This window comes from Carya illinoinensis, chromosome 12, assembly GCF_018687715.1.
Source record: "Carya illinoinensis cultivar Pawnee chromosome 12, C.illinoinensisPawnee_v1, whole genome shotgun sequence".
NCBI classification, from domain to species: domain Eukaryota; kingdom Viridiplantae; phylum Streptophyta; class Magnoliopsida; order Fagales; family Juglandaceae; genus Carya; species Carya illinoinensis.
In genome coordinates, this window is record NC_056763.1 from 11209772 (window position 1) to 11230696 (window position 20925).

General features: G+C 36.4%; 3 protein-coding genes across 3 annotated transcripts; 2 read left to right on the top strand and 1 right to left on the bottom strand.

Annotated features, from left to right (window-relative positions):
- Nucleotides 1-297: 297 nt before the first annotated feature.
- LOC122290166 (probable calcium-binding protein CML45) lies at nt 298-1346 on the bottom strand. Its single transcript, XM_043097736.1, has one exon. It carries the CDS (start codon nt 1270-1272, stop codon nt 670-672), a length of 603 nt encoding a protein of 200 aa, XP_042953670.1. The 5' UTR covers nt 1273-1346; the 3' UTR covers nt 298-669.
- Nucleotides 1347-5050: 3704 nt separating this feature from the next.
- Nucleotides 5051-6271, top strand: LOC122289250. Its single transcript, XM_043096227.1, has one exon. It carries the CDS (start codon nt 5051-5053, stop codon nt 6269-6271), a length of 1221 nt encoding a protein of 406 aa, XP_042952161.1.
- LOC122289251 lies at nt 6268-8686 on the top strand. The gene is made up of 5 exons (XM_043096228.1): nt 6268-6450; nt 6541-7044; nt 7432-7542; nt 7780-8057; nt 8152-8686. The coding sequence occupies exons 1-5, from the start codon at nt 6268-6270 to the stop codon at nt 8684-8686; spliced, it is 1611 nt and encodes a 536-aa protein (XP_042952162.1).
- Nucleotides 8687-20925: the final 12239 nt, after the last annotated feature.

Here is a 20925-nt window from a genome sequence, read left to right on the forward strand (position 1 = left end):
CCCGATTATCTTCGGAGCTGAGAATTCTGTGCCCAACAGGCCTGTAAGGCGGGAGAAATTATGTACGTTTTGGGTTTGATAGAGTGAAAGAATGAAGATGGAATGGAGAGAGAGAGAGAGAGAGAGAGAGAGAGAGAGAGAGAGAGAGAGAGAGAGAGAGAGAGAGAGAGAGTTTCGATACAGAGATTTTCCTTGGGCTTGTGTGTTCTCCATGTCCTTGCCATTTGATAACTTGGAGATGAAAAGAAAAAATAATGATTGATCAGAAATCCAAATCGGCAAGGGCGACAAAGGTCAGATTCTAACGATGAGTTTGAACATTACTGACTTGTGGATACAATCGGCACTGTGGGTTTGATCATTAAAAGGTTTTCCAAAATATTACTCATGATCTCTTTGGAAGAATTTGGTTGGAGAGAGAGAGAGAGAGAGAGTTTTTGCTACGAATCTGATGGTGTTTACAAGCTCCTTGACGAGTTGCTCCATTGGATAAATAAAGCTAATTAAAAACAAAAATGAAACATGCTGCTTATTAAGATATATCAAGATAGAAATGCTCTGCTTGTTTCTGTTTCAAAAACTTGGTTGTGTGACGAGCCACACTTACTTCACTCTCATTTGCTGCATTATAGATTTCGGCTTCAAATATGAAAGATTAGTTGCCGTCAGCTAGTTGAAGCTGTGCTCCACAAGTTTCACAAATTCATTGAAATCTATCCTTCCATCTCCATCGTCGTCAAAGACTATGATCATGCTCTGGCATTCTGCTTCCGAAGGCTCCACAAGCCCGAGTGTGTAGAGAACTTTACCTAACTCCCATGCATCAATGAATCCGTCATTGTTCTCATCAAACATATCAAAGGCTTGTTTCACTTCCTCAGGGCTTGGCTCCTCCTCCTCGAAGAGGCCTGCAATCTCATCTGATAGCATTTCTTCATGATTTTTTACCATTTTCTCCATCATCATTTTCACTTCTCCAATAGACAGCTTTTTCTCCTCAATTTTCTGAGCTGCCAGCATCATTTCCTCTTCTCTGGATGGCTTCCCATCCTCCAAATTTTCATCACTGCAAAGTGATCTCTGAATTTGAGCTTCTGCATAAACCGCCCTCCATGCATGGCGAAGCAAGTCTATGAAAGTTTGGAGCATAATCCGAAAACTTGAGTACAATTCTTTGAGTCCAAGGAGGTCCCAGTTGAGTATTACAAGAATTAAGAGAATGCCAACGAAGGAGATGGTATTGGCAGTTTTATCTTCAGCTCTCTTTTCCATGGTAAGTATACACTATACAGACAGGGAGACAAGATCGTCAAGATGGGTTAACTGGGGATTAAATATGGGCTATCTGCAAGTATTTATAGTAGTAAGAGTGCGTACTTCCTTTATGAATGAAAAGGAGGGGAAATTCAATGCCAACTCCTCCTCAGTTTCCACGTAATTATGTGAGTCTTATTTTGTTAAGATCCTATTTATTTCTTTTTTCTTTTTCTAGGAAACTTCCAGGAGAGAGCATTTAATATTATTATTAATGTAGCGTCGTGAACTGCTGAGAAATTTCATTGTCCCCACAGTTTTCATTTTTATAAAATTTATTTATTTTTTAAATACTTAGTCTAAAAATATTTTATAAATATATATATATATATATATATGGTACATCCATTGTAAAACTCATTTTATTATAAAATATATCTAACTTCTCACGTATCAAGGTATATAAGCATCTAAACTTGCCTTTATAAAAAAAATATAAATTAAAAAAAAAAAAAAAAAAGGAAGCTTGGGTTTTAATTTTACTACCTCCAATAAAACTGTGACACCTGGATCTTTGAACACAAGAAAATGAAAATACTAGTATGGAGAAATTGAATCTGACGTAGGGCCTGGATGGAGAAAACAAACACTACAACAAATCACCGTAAAAAAATTCAAAGTAAATTAAAAACACGAATTTCCTACATTCGCCTTGGAATTAAACGGCGAAGTGACGAATGTCGCATTTAAGTGCCATTTGTGGCCAAGTTAAAATCGTCAGAAAAAATATATTTTCTTGTAGTGACGTACCTACTCACAAGATATTTAACTTACTAAAACTTAAATTGATTACGTTTTATTTTATTTAAAGAAATTGGTGGTTGTCTTACCGCCATTGGTGGCTGCCAGCAACCAACCGGGGAAAGATTTGGACTTAATAGAGCCAGATTTTGCTGCTTTGTTGGCCGAAAATGGCCAATCTGAGTGGTAGCGGCAATGATTTGTCATGACAATAGCAACCTACTGGTAGCGGCAGCTGCCACAAATTGTATTGATGGTGTTTGTGTTTATCATATTACGACGGCCATCTCTCCATGGCGGTCTAGAACAGTGATTGGAATCTATTTCGAAATTAATTTGCATGAGTAAATTTTAAGTTTAATCTTCCATTTTTTTTTTTTTAACCAAAAAACACTTCATTCAAAACAGAGAACCAAATATTACAAAGATAAATCTGCCCACATAGCTTGGGATATACAATCTGGGATTGAATCCCACCAAATAACAATATCATTAAGATTCCATGCATAACGTGCCAAAGAATGAGCTACACCATTAGCTTCCCTTCCTTTATGTTGCACTTTCCATAATGGACGCCTATTAAGCAAAGACTTGATTTCTTGAACTAAACTTCCCCATAAAGTAGATGAAAAATCCTCTTTTTGCAATTCCTGAACAACAAGTAAGACATCTGTTTCAATTTGTAAAGCTGAAATACCTAAAGGAATGCACAGCTGCAACCCTCTTAGCATAGCAATTAATTCAATTTCCATAGGATCTGCAAGAGCTTCTTCTGGTTTACTAGCAGCAAACAGAACCTGTCCTTGATCATCTCTTAAGACCATACCAATTCCAGACCTGTGTTGATCACTGAAAAGAGCACCATCCACATTGAGTTTTAACACACCCGAAGGAGGTGGTTTCCATCTACATCTATATCTCAGTCCAATTTTCAGTGCCTCTGCAACTGCCTTATGTTCCTGATATAAAGACATTGAATGCTCTATGACTTGGTCTGTTGACAAAATAATATCTTCATACATCCATTGATTTCGCCTATACCAAAAACCCCATGCCATAAGAAACAACTTCTCCAATTCACCCTCAACTTTTCTTGTAATAACAGAAAGAATAAGTTGTAGAAAATCAACCTTCTGAGCAGATGTTTTAAGAGATGGAAAAAGTTGCAACCAGCAATCAATAATAAGTGGGCAATAAACCAGAGCATGATTAACATCTTCTTCCTCTTGTTGACACCAAGTACAACGAGCATCATCAATCAACTTTTGACCCTTCAAATTTCTGAGAGTAGGAAGTATGTTCTTACAAACCCTCCAAGCAAAAACTTTAATTCTGTGAGGTACATGAAGATTCCAAATGTTTTTCCATATCAGATTTTGTTCTGCTGCTGTTGAAGTTTTTGCAATCTGTCTATTTTGCACCAGCTCAGTAAAGAAAGTATATGCACTCTTAACACTGTATATACCACTCTTCTCATATTCCCAAACAAGGGTATCTACCACATTTCCATCAGGGATTCTGATACTAAGAACTTCAGCAGCCTCTTGAGCTGGTAGCAGGCTCCTTATCTTATCAAAATCCCAGCTTCTTTGATCACTTTGCATCAGGTAGGCCACTGGATATTCTCTTAAAGGCCCTAAATCAGAAAGAGCAGGTATTAGCTTATGATTTGGAAGCCAATAATCAGACCATATTTTTATAGACAACCCATTTCCCACACGCCACCTGCATCCTTGAAGTAAACTATTTTTTGCTTCCCAAATGCCTCTCCAAACATATGAAGGGGAAACCCCTAAGGAAGAGTTTTGAAAGCTAGATGTTGGGAAATATCTAGCCTTAAAAACCTTATGAAGAAGAGAATCTTCATTAGATAAAATCCGCCACCCTTGCTTTGCTAGGAGAGCTTGATTGAAAATCTATAAACTTTTAAAGCCCATCCCACCTTGAAGCTTTGGAGTACACATTTTATGCCAACTTACCCAACACAGTTTCCTTTCTTCTTTTCTTTGGCCCCACCAAAAATTTTCCATCATACCACCAAAAATAAATTTATAAATTAATATATTCTGATATCATACATTAAATTTACTTTATAATAAAAATAATTTATATTCAGAGCTACCAAATCAATCCTAATCAACTTATGCATTATTTTTATAAATTTGTTTGTACATGCATAAGTTTTCTTTAATTTATTATAAAAGCTCTAAAATGTTTAAGTGGCTGCTAGAAGGTATAAATTTTGAAAAATGATATTTATAATTATAGAATCCGCAACCGTCTTGTATTTTTTTAAATAAGTAAATATGAAATTTATAAAAATTTAATTTTTTAAAAATAGATACCATTCTCTTTTAAAAGGAGTGTACAACTTTTACCTAACTCATAATTATATCGATTGTTACTCAAAACTTATCTCCTTATAAAACTCCATTTTGCACATTTTATGTTTTTTCGAATAGTGCTAGCAGTTTGCCAATCACACCGTTACTGTATTTAAATTTTTTTTCATTTTTATTTTTTTCAATATTATTTTAACATCCTTAAGCATTAATATATATATATATATATATATATATATATATATAACTCTATTAATAATCACTTCCTTAATCATTAAATAAAAAAATTAAAATATTCAAACAAAAATTTTAACAAATAATTTTTATTTTTAAATCTTTAGTGTATGCCCTTTTTAATCGTTTAAAATATGTCGCGGAGGGTACACTAGAGTGTGATACCCGAAAACACAAGGACAACGATGATCATGCATGCGGAAGGCGTTTCCAGTCACTTTCGAAGCGTGACATGTGGATCAAGTTACTTTTGTATGATTTAAATGCGACCAACTTATCCAGGATTCGAATCTATGAACTTACTTTTGTCTTCTCTCTCTATAACGGCCTGAGGGCGCGAAAGGAGGAGAAGTTCAAAGTCCTCACCGTAGAAGGTGAGGTTTGGAGTGCTGTTCACGATCGTGGTACAATGGGTATCGATGGAGGATTTGGAGAGCATTTGGAAGAGGCTGAGTTTGAATGAAGAGGAAAATGAGGCCATCAGCGTGCGGATTGGAGGCTCGATGAAACTGAAGAAGAGAGGAGAGTGCAGCTTGATAGGGAAGGTGTGCTCAAATCGCACTAAGGGGAAGGATGTGGTGAGTGCTACGATGTCCAAAATTTGGAAGGTAAGTAGACCTCCTGTGTTTACTGAGATTCGTACAAATGTTTTCATAGTTACATTTGCAACCGAGGGTGATAAGAGACGTGTGTTGGAAGGTCGCCCTTGGTTATTTGATAATCTGATGTTTGCATTGAAGCCGTTTGATGGAATGACTCAGCCATCTAAGATTAACTTTGATCTGGTATCTCTTTGGGTGCACATGCACAATCTGCCTCTGTCATATATGGAGTATAGTGTTGGGAAAGAAATTGGAGAATCCATAGGGAAAGTGGAAGAGGTGGATGCACCAAAGGATGATGTAGGGTGGGGGAGTTATCTGAGAGTAAAGGTGGAGATGGATATGAGAAAGGCAGTGGCGAGAGGGAGAACTATAGAGGTGGAAGGGAAGAAGCTATGGGTTCCTTTCACCTATGAAAAACTTCCTAAGCTGTGTTTCAAGTGTGGTTGTATTATCCATGGGGAAGAGGGATGTACAGGGGGTATACTGTCACAGGCTATAGAGGGGGAGAGGAAAACTCAATTTGGCCCTTGGCTTAGAGCTAGTGGAGGCCCTCGGGGGAATTTTAAGGGGTGGAAGGGGAATACAGAAAATGAAGGAGGTAGAGAGGAAAAAAAGGAGAAAGAAGTGGAGAAGGAGAGGAGTGGGGAAGAGGGAGTGGAGGTGAAAAAAGATTCTGTACTCAGAGAGGAGAGTGGGAAGATTATAATGAATGAAGTTGGAGTAATTGTGGAGGGGAATGAAGGGAAGGATGAAAGGAATCGAGAGGAAATGAATGCTTTGGGTGGTGCACAAATGATTAGTGAGGATGAGGGAAGAGTAAATATTCTGGAAAGGGAGAGGAGGTGGAAAAGAAGGGCAAAGGGTAAACAGAAAGAGGAAGGGATTGAGGGGGACCAAAGTGTCAAGAAAAAAAGAGAAGGGGGGGAGGTACAGGAACCAGAAGCAAAAAGAGTAAAGAAGGGAGAGGAGCTAGTGGAGACTGACACTCATAATGTTGAGGTGGTGGCTGTGAAGCAGCCCCACCTATTACAATGAATATCCTATGTTGGAACTGCCGAGGGCTTGGGAACCCTCGGACAGTTCAGGATCTTTGCTCCCTAGCAAAGGATAAGAGGCCCAAGATCATGTTTCTAATTGAAACAATGATTGGTACTAAAAAGATTGAAGGTATTAGAAGAAGAGTGGGGTATGATCAGAGTTTTGTTGTGGATTCTGTAGGGAAGGCAGGAGGGTTGGCTCTACTATGGTTTGATGAAATGGAAGTAGAGATTATTAACTACTCTAGATGGCATATTAGTGCATAGATCCTTGATGTGGAATTGAAAAAGAGATGGTTATTCACTGGCTTCTATGGCCATCCTGAAACAGCCAAGAGGAAGTTATCTTGGAATTTGTTGCACATGTTGAAACCAGAAGCAGAAGTTCCTTGGTGTGTGGCAGGTGATTTCAATGAGATCATTTACCAAACCGAGAAATGGGGAGGAGGACAAAGGGAAGAGAGTCAGATGAGAATGTTTAGGGAGGCTATGGAGGAGAATGAGTTGTTTGATTTGGGCTATAGTGGAGGTAGATACACTTGGAGCAATGGCCATATGGATGGTACTTTTGTGAAAGAAAGGTTGGATAGATGCTTAGCAAATGGTAAGTGGAATGAGCTGTATAAGGAGGTGATGGTAGAGGTGTTACCTGCTAGATGCTCAGACCATAAACCGATTATGTTGCATTTATCTATGAATAGGATAAATGGACCAAGGAAAAGAATATTTCGGTTTGAAGCTTGCTGGACTAAGGATGTGGAGTGTGAGGAGGTAATAAAAGGGGAGTGGAGGATGGATGAAGGGGGGAATTCTTATGTAGAAAAAATGAAAAGAGCTTTAAAAAAATGTGGGGCTGTATTGCAGATTTGGGGCAGAGCAAAAAATAAAAAAGAGGGAGAGGAGTTGAGAGAAAAAACTTAGAAATTAATGTAATTACAGGAGGTAGAGGATGGAAGTATAAGTGGGGAAATAAAAAAGTTAAAAGGGGAAGTTGGTTTGCTGTTGGAAAAAGAAGATGTGAAGTGGAAACAGAGGGCCAAAAGAAGCTGGTTTCAGTATGGGGACAGAAATACAAGGTTTTTTCATGCATGTGCAAGTCAAAGAAGGAAAAAAAACAGAATCATCCAAATTTCTGACTCATACGGCAGAGTGATGAAGGACCAGGCAGGGATTGAAGAGGCTTTTAAGAAGCATTTTGCAGAGGTTTTGTCATTAGGAGAACCAACTATGGATATGATCCAAGCTGGTACGAAGTTCATCAAAGCTAAGGTGAGTAAAGGAATGAATGATTTCCTAACTAAGGAAGTTACAAGAGAGGAGATAAAAACTGCAGTGTTCCAAATGAGCCCTTATAAGTCCCCGGGAAGTGATGGTTTTAGTGCTTGTTTTTACCAGAAATACTAGCATGTAGTGGGGGAGGATGCGTGTTTGGCTGTGATGGAGTTCATGAAAGGAAGAGGGGACTTGAAAAGTATAAATTAGACTCTTATAGCACTGATTCCAAAGGTTAAAGAGCCTGTTACAGTGGGCGAATTCAGACCTATAAGCTTGTGTAATGTCTTATACAAGATAATGGCTAAGACACTAGCAAATAGGCTGAAAATAGGATTGCCTAATGTGATTTCTTACCAACAAAGTGCATTTATTAGGGGAAGATTGATTTCAGACAACATTTTAATAGCTTATGAGCTGTTGCATTCAATGAGAAATAGGAAAAAGGGGAAGGAGGGGAGTATGGCAGTCAAATTGGACATGTCCAAAGCCTATGACCGTGTAGAGTGGAGGTACTTGGAGGAAGTGAATGGCTAAGACACTAGCAAATAGGCTGAAAATAGTATTGCCTAATGTGATTTCTTACCAACAAAGTGCATTTATTAGGCGAAGATTGATTTCAGACAACATTTTAATAGCTTATGAGCTGTTGCATTCAATGAGAAATAGGAAAAAGGGGAAGGAGGGGAGTATGGCAGTCAAATTGGACATGTCCAAAGCCTATGACCGTGTAGAGTGGAGGTACTTGGAGGAAGTGATGAATAAGCTGGGCTTTTGTGATCAGTGGGTGCAATTAATCATGAGAACTGTTTCAACTGTATCATATTCTACACTAGTTAATGGCAGAGTTGGTGAGAGTTTTGAGCCTTCAAGGGGGATCAGGCAAGGAGATCCATTGTCTCCATTTCTGTTTGTACTTTGTGCTGAGGGGCTTAGTAGTCTAATCAATGAAGCTGAGAAGAAGGGGGAGGTGAAAGGGGCTACTGTAACGAGAGGGGGAACAGCTGTAACCCATCTAATGTTTGCAGATGACTGCATTTTATTTTGTAAAGCCAACATGAGAGAGTGGAGAAGAGTGAAGGAGTTGCTGAAAACATACGAGGCAGCTTCAGGTCAATGCTTAAATGATCAGAAAACTTAAATAATTTTCAGTGGTAATACAAGAGGGGAGGAGAGGAGGCAATTAAGGGCAGTAATTGGGGCAAGGTTATATAGTGACAGTGAGAAGTATCTAGGCCTACCTTCAATGGTTGGAAGGTCGAAATACAATACTTTCAGAGGTATTAAGGAGAGGATTTGACAGAGACTAAATAGCTGGAAAAATCAGTTTCTATCTCAGGCTGGAAAAGAGGTGCTTCTAAAAGCTGTAATTCAAGCTATCCCGACATACCACATGAGTGTTTTTCGTCTTCCTAAGAGGTTGTGTTCTGAAATATCCTCATTAATGGCAAGGTTTTGGTGGGGCCACAAACAAAATGATAGGAAAACACATTGGAGGAGTTGAGAAAGAATGGGGGCTGCTAAATACTCAGGTGGTTTAGGCTTTAGGGATATGGACAGTTTCAATTCAGTAATGCTGGCCAAGCAATGCTGGAGAGTTTTAACTGATCCTGGTTCCTTGTCAGCTACAATTCTTAAAGAGAAATATTTTAGAAGAAGGGACCTAATGTCATCAAAGCTTGGTTGGTGCTCTTCAGTTGTATGGAGAAGCTTATGGGGTGCTTTGAGATTACTCAAAGAAGGAGTAGTTTGGAGGGTGGGGAATGGAAAACAGATAAGTATATGGAAAGACAAGTGGATACCCTCATGGACTTCATGGAGACCATCTCAAGCTCCTGCACAGGTTCTTAGTAGGGAAGCAAAGGTTGCAGAGTTAATGGAGGAAGGTAAATGGAAAGTGGAGGTAGTGGAAACTGTGTTGGGAAATGAAGAAGCCAGTATTGTGAAAATGATTCCAGTAAGCAGAAAGGGGGCCAATGATAAGCAAATTTGGGGCTACACAAGTAATGAGATCTTCTCAGTAAGAAGTGCATATCATTTAGATATGGAACTGAAAAACAGAAATAAAGGGGAATCCTCTAGTAGGAATTATGGGAGTGGAAGATGGAAGGCTTTATGGAAATTGGAAGTTCCTGCAATGGTAAAAAACTTCATGTGGAGAGCTTTGGATGACTGTCTTCCTACTAAACAGAATCTAGCAAAACGAAAGATGGTGGAAGATGACTCATGTCCTATTTGTTTTAGAGGAACTGAAACTGTAAGCCATGTTATATGGGGTTGTGAAGCTGCAAGGGATGTATGGGCAGAAAATGCTAGTCCTCTAAGGAAATGGTCATGCAGTGATGAAGGCTTAAGTGAAGTATGGGAAAAAATAATTCAGAAGCTGCCTAAAAGGGAAGTTGAAATGGTAGCTGTGTCCATGCGAAAAATCTGGTTGAGAAGGAACAAATTGATTTTTGAAGAACATTTTACAGGGCCAAAGTGCTTGATTAGTCAGGCTATTGAAGACTTGGAGGAATACAGAGAAGCTCAAGCAGTGAGAGAGGTTAATAAGTTGTCAGCTACAGCAGTTGGCAGAAATGTGAAATGGAAGAGGCCTGGAGAAAATACAGTGAAGATCAACGGGGATGCAGCTTTTGATCAGAAAACTCAAAAGATGGGAGCTGGTGTGGTGATAAGGGATGAGGAAGGTGAAGTCCTTACATGTTTGTGTATGCCCAGAATTAACATCCGCAGTCCAATAGTTGCTGAATTACAAGCACTATGGCGAGTTGTTGAGGTATGTACAGAACTAAGGTTTGTAAATGTTGAATTTGAGGGTGATGCCCTGACCATAGTAGATGCTGTAAACAATAGAGATGAAAACTGGGCCTGGTATGGACAAATAGTAGATGATTTGAAAAGTATATTGTCTGATGTAAGTAGCTGGAAGTTGCAACACATATACAGAGAAGGAAATAAGGTGGCACATGGCTTAGCCAAGAAAGCAATTGGATTAGATGAGGAAATAGTTTGGATGGAGGATTGCCCAGAAGAAGTGTTTTCTCATGTACTCTTTGACAAAATTGTAACAGATGGTTATAGTGAATGAAATAAGGATATGAGGTTCTTTTCAAAAAAAAAAAAAATGTGACCAACTTTGCCAAGTGTGATTCACGTAAACAACCCAATAAATGGAGCGCTGACGATTTCATATGATGTCATTATCAAGCAGCTACTAATTAGTAAGTTTGTTTTGAAATACGAATTAGTAATATTCTCATTTTATCTGACGTAGGAAATTCAATTATGCAACAACATTAGATTATTTACTAATGGTGCTAGCTATTAACATACAATTTAAATGATTAAATTATATTTTTTCATTAATTAAAACTCTTAAAATAAGTGATGATTTAATAAAATATATATAACGCTCTTGGCTCTCGGTTGTTGTTTAGTGCGGAACTGCAATGCTCAAGATGCAAGCAAAATGGGCTACATCCCTTATGTAATGTAGGAACATGTGTGCTCGTATGTACAAAGTCGTGGAGGAAAAAATATATGGTCTTAGTTGAAAAGTAATAACAATAGTACTAGAGGTTTATGCATTACTTGCCCAATAATGAAGATATTCGTAAGTCACTATTACATCGTCATTAAAGCAATACAGATAGATTAGTGTTCATTCATTGCCAAACTCGAATAATATTAAATCAGAATTGTTTGTTGCTCAAATATGATAACAACTTATTTTTATAAAAATTATAAGCTTAATGGGGACAGACCCCCATAGCTATGCATCGAGCTACACTGTTCATTCTTCTTCGAAGTAACCCTCTTTACCTACATTTGCATCAAAATTTATAATTCTAATAAATGAAACCACAATGGAACTACCACTGTGAGATTTCAATAAAATCTAAATAAGTTAATACCCATAACAATATTAACAATGTAAGACAATGATGATGAATATGAATGTATAAACTTTGTGTAAATAAAAGCTAAAATCACATATATCATAAGCGTATTGAGGAACCAATTCTCTAAGTAAAATAACAAAATCATGAATCATTTTAAATGTTACTAAGCACCCATTTCCCAAATACGCAATAAACATCATCGAGCGCCCAATGCCCATATACACAATAAACATTATTGAGCTTCCTTGTTGATGAAGAGTTCAAACTGAGCTTCCTCCTTCTTGTGATTCAGAACACAAGAGGAAGAGAGAAAGAGCGTGTAACGGAACACTTAGATATCTCGAGAGTGAAATGAAGACTGTTAGTAAGTATCTTTTCTACATGGAGTGATGTCAATCACAGCTTTGACAGCTTTCACCTTTGATTGGTTGAAGAAAAATCATGAATCTCGATCATACACATGTACACTAGATTGAAGAATGGTAGAGGCCGAGTTGATAGAAGAAACAAGTCTTGCATGTCCCTAAAGCTTTTCTCGAAAATAGATGCATAGTTTGCATCCTATGAAAATCACCCACATCGCGTTAAACTCAATTGTGTTGTCAAACGCATGGTCTTCGAATTTGTATTCCTTTTTTCCTATGCGTGCTCTTATTGAGATGTCATTGTTGGAGTGCAGGTCTTGATAAACTGCTAGCTACTTTTTCAGCACCACTGTTCTATTTTTGTACACCTCAATTCTTGTACTGTGTTGTCTGTTGGTCACCTTGAACTACTTATGTGTTACACATTGCTCGCTTGAAGGTCTTGGTTCCCTTCTTAATCTTTTCTCCTTATGCAATTGTTTGCACCCCATTTTTCTCACCCCATGTAGAACACGCATCTCTTTAGTTGTCTTGTTCATTGCTCTCCCAAGGTGATGTTCGACTTGCTCACTTTTGCTGCTTATCCGTGTCTTTGCTCACCATAACATCTTATGTGTCTGATTGCCTTCTTCTCGATTATGTTTGTTCGCATCATTATCTACATGTTATTGGCCTTCCGCACTACTTGTGTGTCACTTTGATTAGGCAAGGTCCTCACATCCTCCCATCCTTTAAGAAAAATTTTGTCTTCGAAATTTGGAGATGACTATTAAAGCAACACACAAGCCGTGACGATACTGTAGGGGGATGACTTCGAAATGGAACCTAAGTTGCTCTCTCTATCATCGTTGACAAGTTCGTTGGTTAATGGCAACATTTGTTCAATTCCTCGAACACCTCCATATCTAAGCCTTTCGAAATTAGATCAAAGGTTTGTTCACACCAATACACTACTATAATGAGTTACCTTTAATATCTTCAATCCCCTTGTGTTTGCCGCTAGTTTCGTTTGCGTTGTCAGTTTCTTTTGCTACATCGTACTCTATCTTCTCCACTAGATTTTTCTTCTTTGGCTCATTGTTGATCCTCTAAAATCCTTGCCGCTTCAGTCTTTGCCTGAATCGTCTAACCACTTATGGAATAACCTTCTGTGTTGTTCTCTTTTCCCTAACCATGGTGATATTTCTCTAGAATTTCAAATGGTGGTACAACTGAATCGAATGGGCTTAATGGTCATTTATAGTCTCATACCGACTAGTCAAACGGCATAGATGCCCTTTTTAGTGAACACAATTGCCCAGCTTTTGGGATCTGAACATGTGGAAAAAAGTTTCCTCATGACGTTTTCACTTTCCCATGTAATCTCTTGGGTTTCTAGGCTTCCCCGCAACACATTTACCATGGGTATTGTCTTGGACCGTAACCTTCGTTCCTTGCAATTGAAAGTTTTCACTAACATTTCCTCATAGGTGACATTCAGTTGTAACTGAATCTTCATTAAAGCAATACATATTAAAGTTCATTCATCACCTAACTCGAATAATATTTCATTATAATTGTTCGTTGCCCAAATACAATAACATCCTAAATTCACAAACATTATAAACTTCATGTGGACGTGCCACCATAGCTATTCCTCTAGCTGCAAGGGTCCTTCCTCCTCGAAGTAACCTTCCTTAGCTACATCTATATCAAAATCTACGTGTCCAATAGGTGAAACGATAATGGGATTACCACAATGAGATTCTAACGAGACTTTAATAAGTTAAAGAGTAATGTTATATATAGTCACTTTTGCATACTTCCTGCGTACTTCATGATGTGATTGGCTGTATCAATTTTTTTTAGTACACAACTAATCACATCTGTGGAGTGTATAAAAGAGTATACAAAAGTAACTGTATATAGAATTTTTGTAAGTTAAAACCTATAACAACACTAACAATGTAGGACAATGGTGATGAATATGAATGCATAAATTTTCTGTAAATAAAGCTGAAATCACATACATCATAGATATACAGAGGAGCCAATTCTCTAAGTGAAAAAAAAAATTCAATAATCATTGTAAATGTTTTGAGCACCCAATGCCCAAATCATCACATAACATATCATTACATTTCCTGAACCCCAAGTCAAATCAACATATGGAATCTCCCAACAACTCACACCCATACTCTTTTATTAATGCATCTCACTCCGACTCTCCCCATCTCAGGCTGTACACCCATCTTGACTTCCTTCGTCATATCATGAGTAATGACTATGCAACTAACTTCGTAATAAGTGATGCTCATTTCCATGCTCAACAAGTTCGTAGTCAAGCATTTTCTAGCGTTCGCAAATAGAGAGGCAACAGTGTCAACCCGATAGCATTACCATCCCGCCTGCATGGTTTGTAAATCTATATTCCTCTTTTCTCAATCATGCTCTGGTTATGATGTCATCATTGCAGTGCTCCAAATTTGACAATAAACTAGAGTAATTTTTTTAACCATACATATAACATTATCTAACAGTGTCACAATCTAGCATTAAACCCCATTTTTTTTTTTAAAAAAAAAAAAATTTTTCGTTTCCTTTTTTGTGGTGATTTTAATTCCTAATTAGATTAGACTTTTAGTAGACTTTTTGTTTAATTATTTAATTAAATTTTACATAATAATTGGAGATTTTACATTCTGGGTAGACTTTTCATATTGGGAAATGATATTCCCACGTACAAAAGGCACACATGTGTCACTGATTGGGGTTTTTTTTTTTTTAGTAATTAAGAAAATGCCTTTTAATAATTTTTTTATTTTTTAAATATCTAAAGAATTTTTAAAAACGTTCCAAAAAAAACGAAAAAACAATTGGCGTGGAGACTCTTGGTGGGTGGGTCTCTATGGGTGTACCATCATTGTCGATATCTACTGAACAGATTGACTTGTGAACTTGTAATAACCTTCTAGGAGGGAGTGTCATGCCCCCTCCCAAAAACGGTTGAGAGAAGCTGCCCAACAGTTCTCGCGTGTGGTGGGTCAGTCTTCTCTTTTCCTTCTTATCCGAACAATGAACTCCGGCATGGTCTGTACCTAGGAACTTAAACAAGAGTAACCACGACTGTACCTAGGAACTTAAACAAGAGTAACCACGACTGAACTTAAACAAGGAGTAACCATGACTGTCCCGAAGACTAACCCTTTCATATTGTCTAGTCATCGTTAAGTATTGATGTCCTAGTCATGGAGTTGACTGACTTGATGACAACGCTAGAGCCACCCAGCTTGTACTGCTTGGCATCCCTTCTAACTTGAAACTTTTCTTCTTCTTCTTCTTTCTTTTTCCTTGTTTTTTTTTTAAATATTTTTTTAACATCTTTAATTATTAAAAAAATATGATTTTACTAATAATAATTTTCTTAATTATTAAGTAAAAATAATAATTAAAATATTCAAATGATAACTTTAAACAATAACATTGAACAAAGAAAATAGCTGCATTTCTAACTTAATTCCAAATCGAGTACTTTCACGAGTTTTTCATCTGTTTCTTGTTATGCCTGTACTGGAAGAGCGCGTCAAATAAGTTTGATCCATAAGAGGCTACTAGGGGTTGGAACTTGGAAGATTCTCGACTCCCCACTTAATTGCTTTTAACTGGTCTTTGCCTAAGGCCCTAGACACATTAAATGATAAACATTAAGGTGGAAATATCATCGTGCCTTCTGTGACCTCGATCGACTAAACAATGGATGCAGAGCTGAACTTGCTTTTGTTTTGTTTTGCCAAAAATGCATCATATGGGAGTGGGAGATACGCCCATCTATAAGTTAACCGTGTAGACCGATGACTGACACAGTACCAGGCCAGGAGAATGCGTCCACTAAGCCACTAAATTAGTATGCCCAACTAGTCTACAAGTCCGACAAAGTCTTTTCCACACAACAAAGCTGGGGAGAGTCTCTTGGAAATATGGACTGCAATTCAATCTGAAATCCGTTGCCAGCTGCGCGCATGCGTCTATGAGAATTCTCGTGAGAACTTAAGTCATGAGAGGTATATGATTTGTTGAGGAATAATCTCACATTGTCTTTAGATAAAGTCTTGAATATTTTTATAAGTAATGAGTAATCCTCTATTGTAGAATCTATTTTATGAGATGAATTAATTTCATGAATTTATTCATGATTCTGATTTGCAACACAATTTTATACGTCTCTGACTAGCAAGAGCCACTCTAGAGTACTAAAACTGGAAGGTGAGACTAGCAGGAGGCATTTTATCAATTTTCTAGCAATAACAATCGCGAGGGATGCTCATCTTTTGTATTAAATTGTAAAGGGTAATGATTTGTATAAATTTAGGTCTTAAGACTTGTACGCAAATTATTTATTTATAAAATATGTAATAGTGCAATACACAAGTGAACATCAAAGATATTTATGAAATTTACGTCATAGTTGAATTCAAATATTTATCATAATAAGGAGATCACTAGTGTGACATCTTTTGGAGCCATATTACAAGATCAGGATATTTCAAGAATTGAAACAAACATGAAAAATAAGGGTTAGATCATAGTATTGGTTTGGATAGATTTTAATTAATATGCTCTTAAATTTTCTGAGTCTCTGTTTGGTATATAATATATATATATATATATACACTACGGAATTGTCTCCCAAAAGTTGATAAAGCTACTGACCTTTCGATTTTGATTGTGTCATTATAAAGCTACTGCATTAAATGTTTAATTAATTATCCGTGAACAACGAGCCATGCGGTATGTTTAACATTATATTTAGACAGCTGTTGGATGGAGAATGGTTGTGACAAAATAGACTTTCATTTAGAGTTTTTAATAATAATTTAAATTAATTTAATATATATATATTTATATATGTTTCAAGTGCATTATTAACATATAATTAGAGATTGCAGTGAAGGTTGGAGAATAGAAACTGCTCCACTAAATGTTGATGGTTTTGATAGAGATTTGGGATGTGATAGAGATTAAAATAGAGATTTGTAGTAATCTTATATATTTAATGTATTTTTAGATATTCTCATATATTTTTTTCTTAAATATCATTTAAATATAAGACTTAAGAGTTGCCCACTAATGAACGTTGGATGTCAGTCTTAACACAAATTTGACTTTTTTTTCTCTTATCATATATTTTTAATATATTTAAATATTTTTTAAAAAATAAAAAATATACCAATATATTAAAAGTTACTTTTTTAATTATTAAGTAAAAATTTATATTTTTTAAATATATAATCAATCAAAATAAAAGACAAATTCAAATGCTATACTAACATTTTCCTTAAAGAGAAAGTTGCTTGAGATTCTGAATTTGGGATCCCAAAAGTCTACCGAATGTGTTTTTTTTTTTTACTTAATAATTAAGTAAATTTTTTAAAGTAATGTTGTAAATTTTATTTAAAAAAATATTTAAGAATATAAAAATAAATAAAAAAAATTAAAAAACACTACATTCGAAGAGTATTCTGTGGGGATCCGGTGGGCGTCTTGGATGACTCTAGCATCACCCTTCCTTAAAATATTCACCGGTAGGTTACTAAAAGAATGGTCAAGACATTTTCTTACCTGTTTATGACGGAACTGATGTGATTGAACGAAGACATTCATATCGTCCACGGTTTTGCAGCTTGAGAAATCCAAATATATATATAATCATTATTTCATACCATGTATTTTATATATTTTTAAATTAAATTTTAATTTTTAAATTAAATTTTATTTTATTTTATTCTTATTAAGTTAATTGAATTGTTCTATTTATTATTTATATACTACATAATTATTATAGAAAAAAATAATATAATATATAATGTATAAAAATGATAAATAAAATTATTTAAAAAAAACCCTTTCACAAACCCGTCAAAGAAAATAAAAAGTACTAGCGTTGACCGACTTTGCGTTTTGGTTGGGCTCCCAGTAATCTGTGTGCATGTACGTGACGGTGATTTCATGTAATTCTAGGGGCAACTTATAGAAAATAATTTGTAATTCCAGTGCATTTTTGCGAGTAGCATTGCTCAACCTCATGCAAGTTCATGTAAGCTTTTTAGCTCGCAGCATTGCTCAATCTCACGTAACTTCGCTTTTATTTTTTTTGGGAATTGCAATTATATTCCACAAGTTGACGTCTTTGACGCGCGTTTTTTTTTAAATAGAAAAATCTAGTTAAAATATAATTATGTATTAATATGTATATTAATATATTGTGATTAATACAAAAGTAAATTTTATTAAAATTAGTACTAATTAAAATTTTAAATATAAAAGAATCAGTGTTAGTATATAGATTAATACGCGACTTTGTTTTTATATTGCAAAACTCTTTCTAAATTCTTGTCTCCCCCCCCCCCCCCCTTTTTTTTTTCCGGGAACATTGACAACACAACAGGGCGGCCGTATCTAGTCTTCTAAGTTGCTTAAGGCAAAGATTTAAAATGGTCTATTTATTTTTAATAAAATATTATATTATGTATGATAGTTAATATTTATTTATGATTAGATTACTCTTTTAACATTATAAGGTACAAAATTATTGATTAATGTATTGTATTCAGTATTTTATATCAATGTTCTATTTTCAATTGATAAAATGACTAATTTATTTATTTATCTTTTGATATGGTGAACCTAAATAGGATTATATTAATTTGATTACAAGTATACCCAATAACATTCTATGAGCAAATGTCTGCATTTGAAAAAAAAAAAAAAATCTATTTTTGATGTAACTAACTAAATAACTTTTTAATCTTTTAGAAGGTTAGTATACCTTTTCATCTTATTTTACTTAATCATTATAATTTTTTCAAATTTCTATCAAAATAAAATAAACAATTCAAGTTTTTTAAATTCTAATACAAAAATAATATATTAAAACAATATATTCTAATAAAATTTTATTCAATTTTCAACTTTAATCTTATCTCATCTAAACTCATCTCTAAAAACAAACGAGACTAACATTTTTATTGGGTTTTAAATTAAAGTAAGAAGATACAAAAACCTTACACGCCCTACACGCCACCTCCCAATTCCCATAACCAAACAAGTCACAAAAACCCTATATCTCACTTGAGGAATTTGGCCATAGCCTCCTTGCCTTGACCGAAACCCTAAATTCTAATTTCTCTCATTTCTATTTTCCCTCCATAATTTCATTGGTCAATATCCCTTGATTGACTCACTCAAATTCTATTTCCCACCAAAACAATTCAGCCCCTTATCCATTCCATTCAATTTCGGCCAGCCTTATCCAATCTAGATCTCAAATCTCAATTCCTACATTTTAGGAATTGCACAATTTCTACCTTTTAGGAGATCTACTTACCATCTAAGCCCTAGCCACTTTCCATACTTGCCTTAGCTGAAACTCACACTAAACCCTAACCAAAATTGCCCATCTCACAACCCTAGCACACCATTGGCACCTAGCAACCCTAAAGGCACATTGTTGTGCACCACATCACCCAACCCGGGATCACTTAGCCCAAATACCATCCATACTTTCTACTATTGAAGTCTAGAATCATTTCACCTAAACTCCTTTTGGGCTACACGTGATCTACACCAAGCAAATGAGTCTTATCGGTCACTTGAGGAGCAACAAGGAGAGGATAGAATCCTTAGTATTTGGGGACTTGACCGATGACCCTAAACTCCACTTCTCTCCACACTTAAAGCACAAACCCTTCTTAATTCTCTATTGGACTTCCTCTTTTGATAACTTCTTCATCTCATTCGGCTTAGGCTTAGAAGTCCCCTCATTCACATTTCCACCTTTCCAAAGATTTTTGGTTTGCAAGAGTGTAGTGAACTTGCTTCCCACATCCTTGGATTGGCGCCTATCATAGGAGGAACTCTTCTCCAATATCTCAGCCATCCTCATGACCTCTTGGATTTTGGTGGGTTGCTTTAATTTGATTTCCTTGGCTATCCAAGGCTTCAATCCGTCTATAAACATCTCAACAAGGGCCTCCTTGGACCAACCTCTAACAAGTGTTTGAGGTTACCTTCTACATATGCCTTCACCTTGCCATCTTGTTTCAACTTGGCAAGTTGACCATGATGGTTAATAGTCGAGGATGGTCCAAATTGAAAGAAAAATTCCTTCTCAAAGGTCATCCATCCCAATCTTCATCTCTCCTTGGCATATTGGTCTCTTAGCCATCTCCACCACTTGCTTTTCCCTCTAGGTAGTATAAACATGCTGTAGGCACTCTCTTACTTCTTGGCACCTCATAAGCATGAAAATAATGATCCACCTTGTCAAGCCACTTATATGGATCTCCCCCATTAAACTTAGGGAAGTCCACCTTTGGTCCCTTAGGTCCCCGATCATAAGCCTAGTTTCTTCCTCTATCTTCGTGGTAATCATCACCATTTCTTCTACCATGATGTCTTCTATTCCTCTCATGGACATGGTGTCTTCTCTCAAATTGGTTTTCATGGCCAAAAGGCCTCTCTTCCTCATGCTCATACTCGGCCTCATGGTTATCATCATGCCTTGGAATCTCATACCTCACCCCTTGGTATTCTCCTCTCATGCTTGGGTTCTAGTGCAATTACCCTCATCACAGATCCATCTCTCCACGGCCACATGGTCATTCTCAACACGACCTCCTCTTCTCATTTCAACTCTAGGTGGCTCATGCATAGACTCGGTCACACTTGTTTCTACACCATCGACAAAAGCATCATGCCTTTGTCCCTTAGTCTTATGGTGTTGCCCTTGACCTTCAACAAGTCTCCTCTCCAATCTTTCTATGCTCTCGTGTGTCTCTCTCCTCATGGTATCCATGGCTCTTCTATTTTCTTCACCTTCCCAAGTAGTGGCATTCAAGGCCATCCATAGTTTGGCTGTGGTAGTGTTGACTTCACTAAGAATGTCCATGATAAAAGGAAATGGTTGTTTGACTTACATAATAAAAGAAAGACATAATAAAAGGAAATGGCTGTTTGACTTACATAATAAAAGAATGAAACTAATTCACCTAATGGAACAAATTCCGCACTACTGCTCGCTTGCTACCGCTGTATTTCTTGCCTCTCAAACACTTGAAGAAGAACGATGGTAA

Bases quoted from the DNA above. Each gene is read 5' to 3' on its own strand.
- LOC122290166 (XM_043097736.1), bottom strand. From the start codon at position 1,272: ATGGAAAAGAGAGCTGAAGATAAAACTGCCAATACCATCTCCTTCGTT.
- LOC122289250 (XM_043096227.1), top strand. From the start codon at position 5,051: ATGGAGGATTTGGAGAGCATTTGGAAGAGGCTGAGTTTGAATGAAGAG.
- LOC122289251 (XM_043096228.1), top strand. From the start codon at position 6,268: ATGAATATCCTATGTTGGAACTGCCGAGGGCTTGGGAACCCTCGGACA. The intron at 7,045-7,431 runs GTAATAAAAGGG...AGAGTGATGAAG, and splicing joins AGGATGTGGAGTGTGAGGAG to GACCAGGCAGGGATTGAAGA. The intron at 8,058-8,151 runs GTACTTGGAGGA...TGCATTTATTAG, and splicing joins TATGACCGTGTAGAGTGGAG to GCGAAGATTGATTTCAGACA.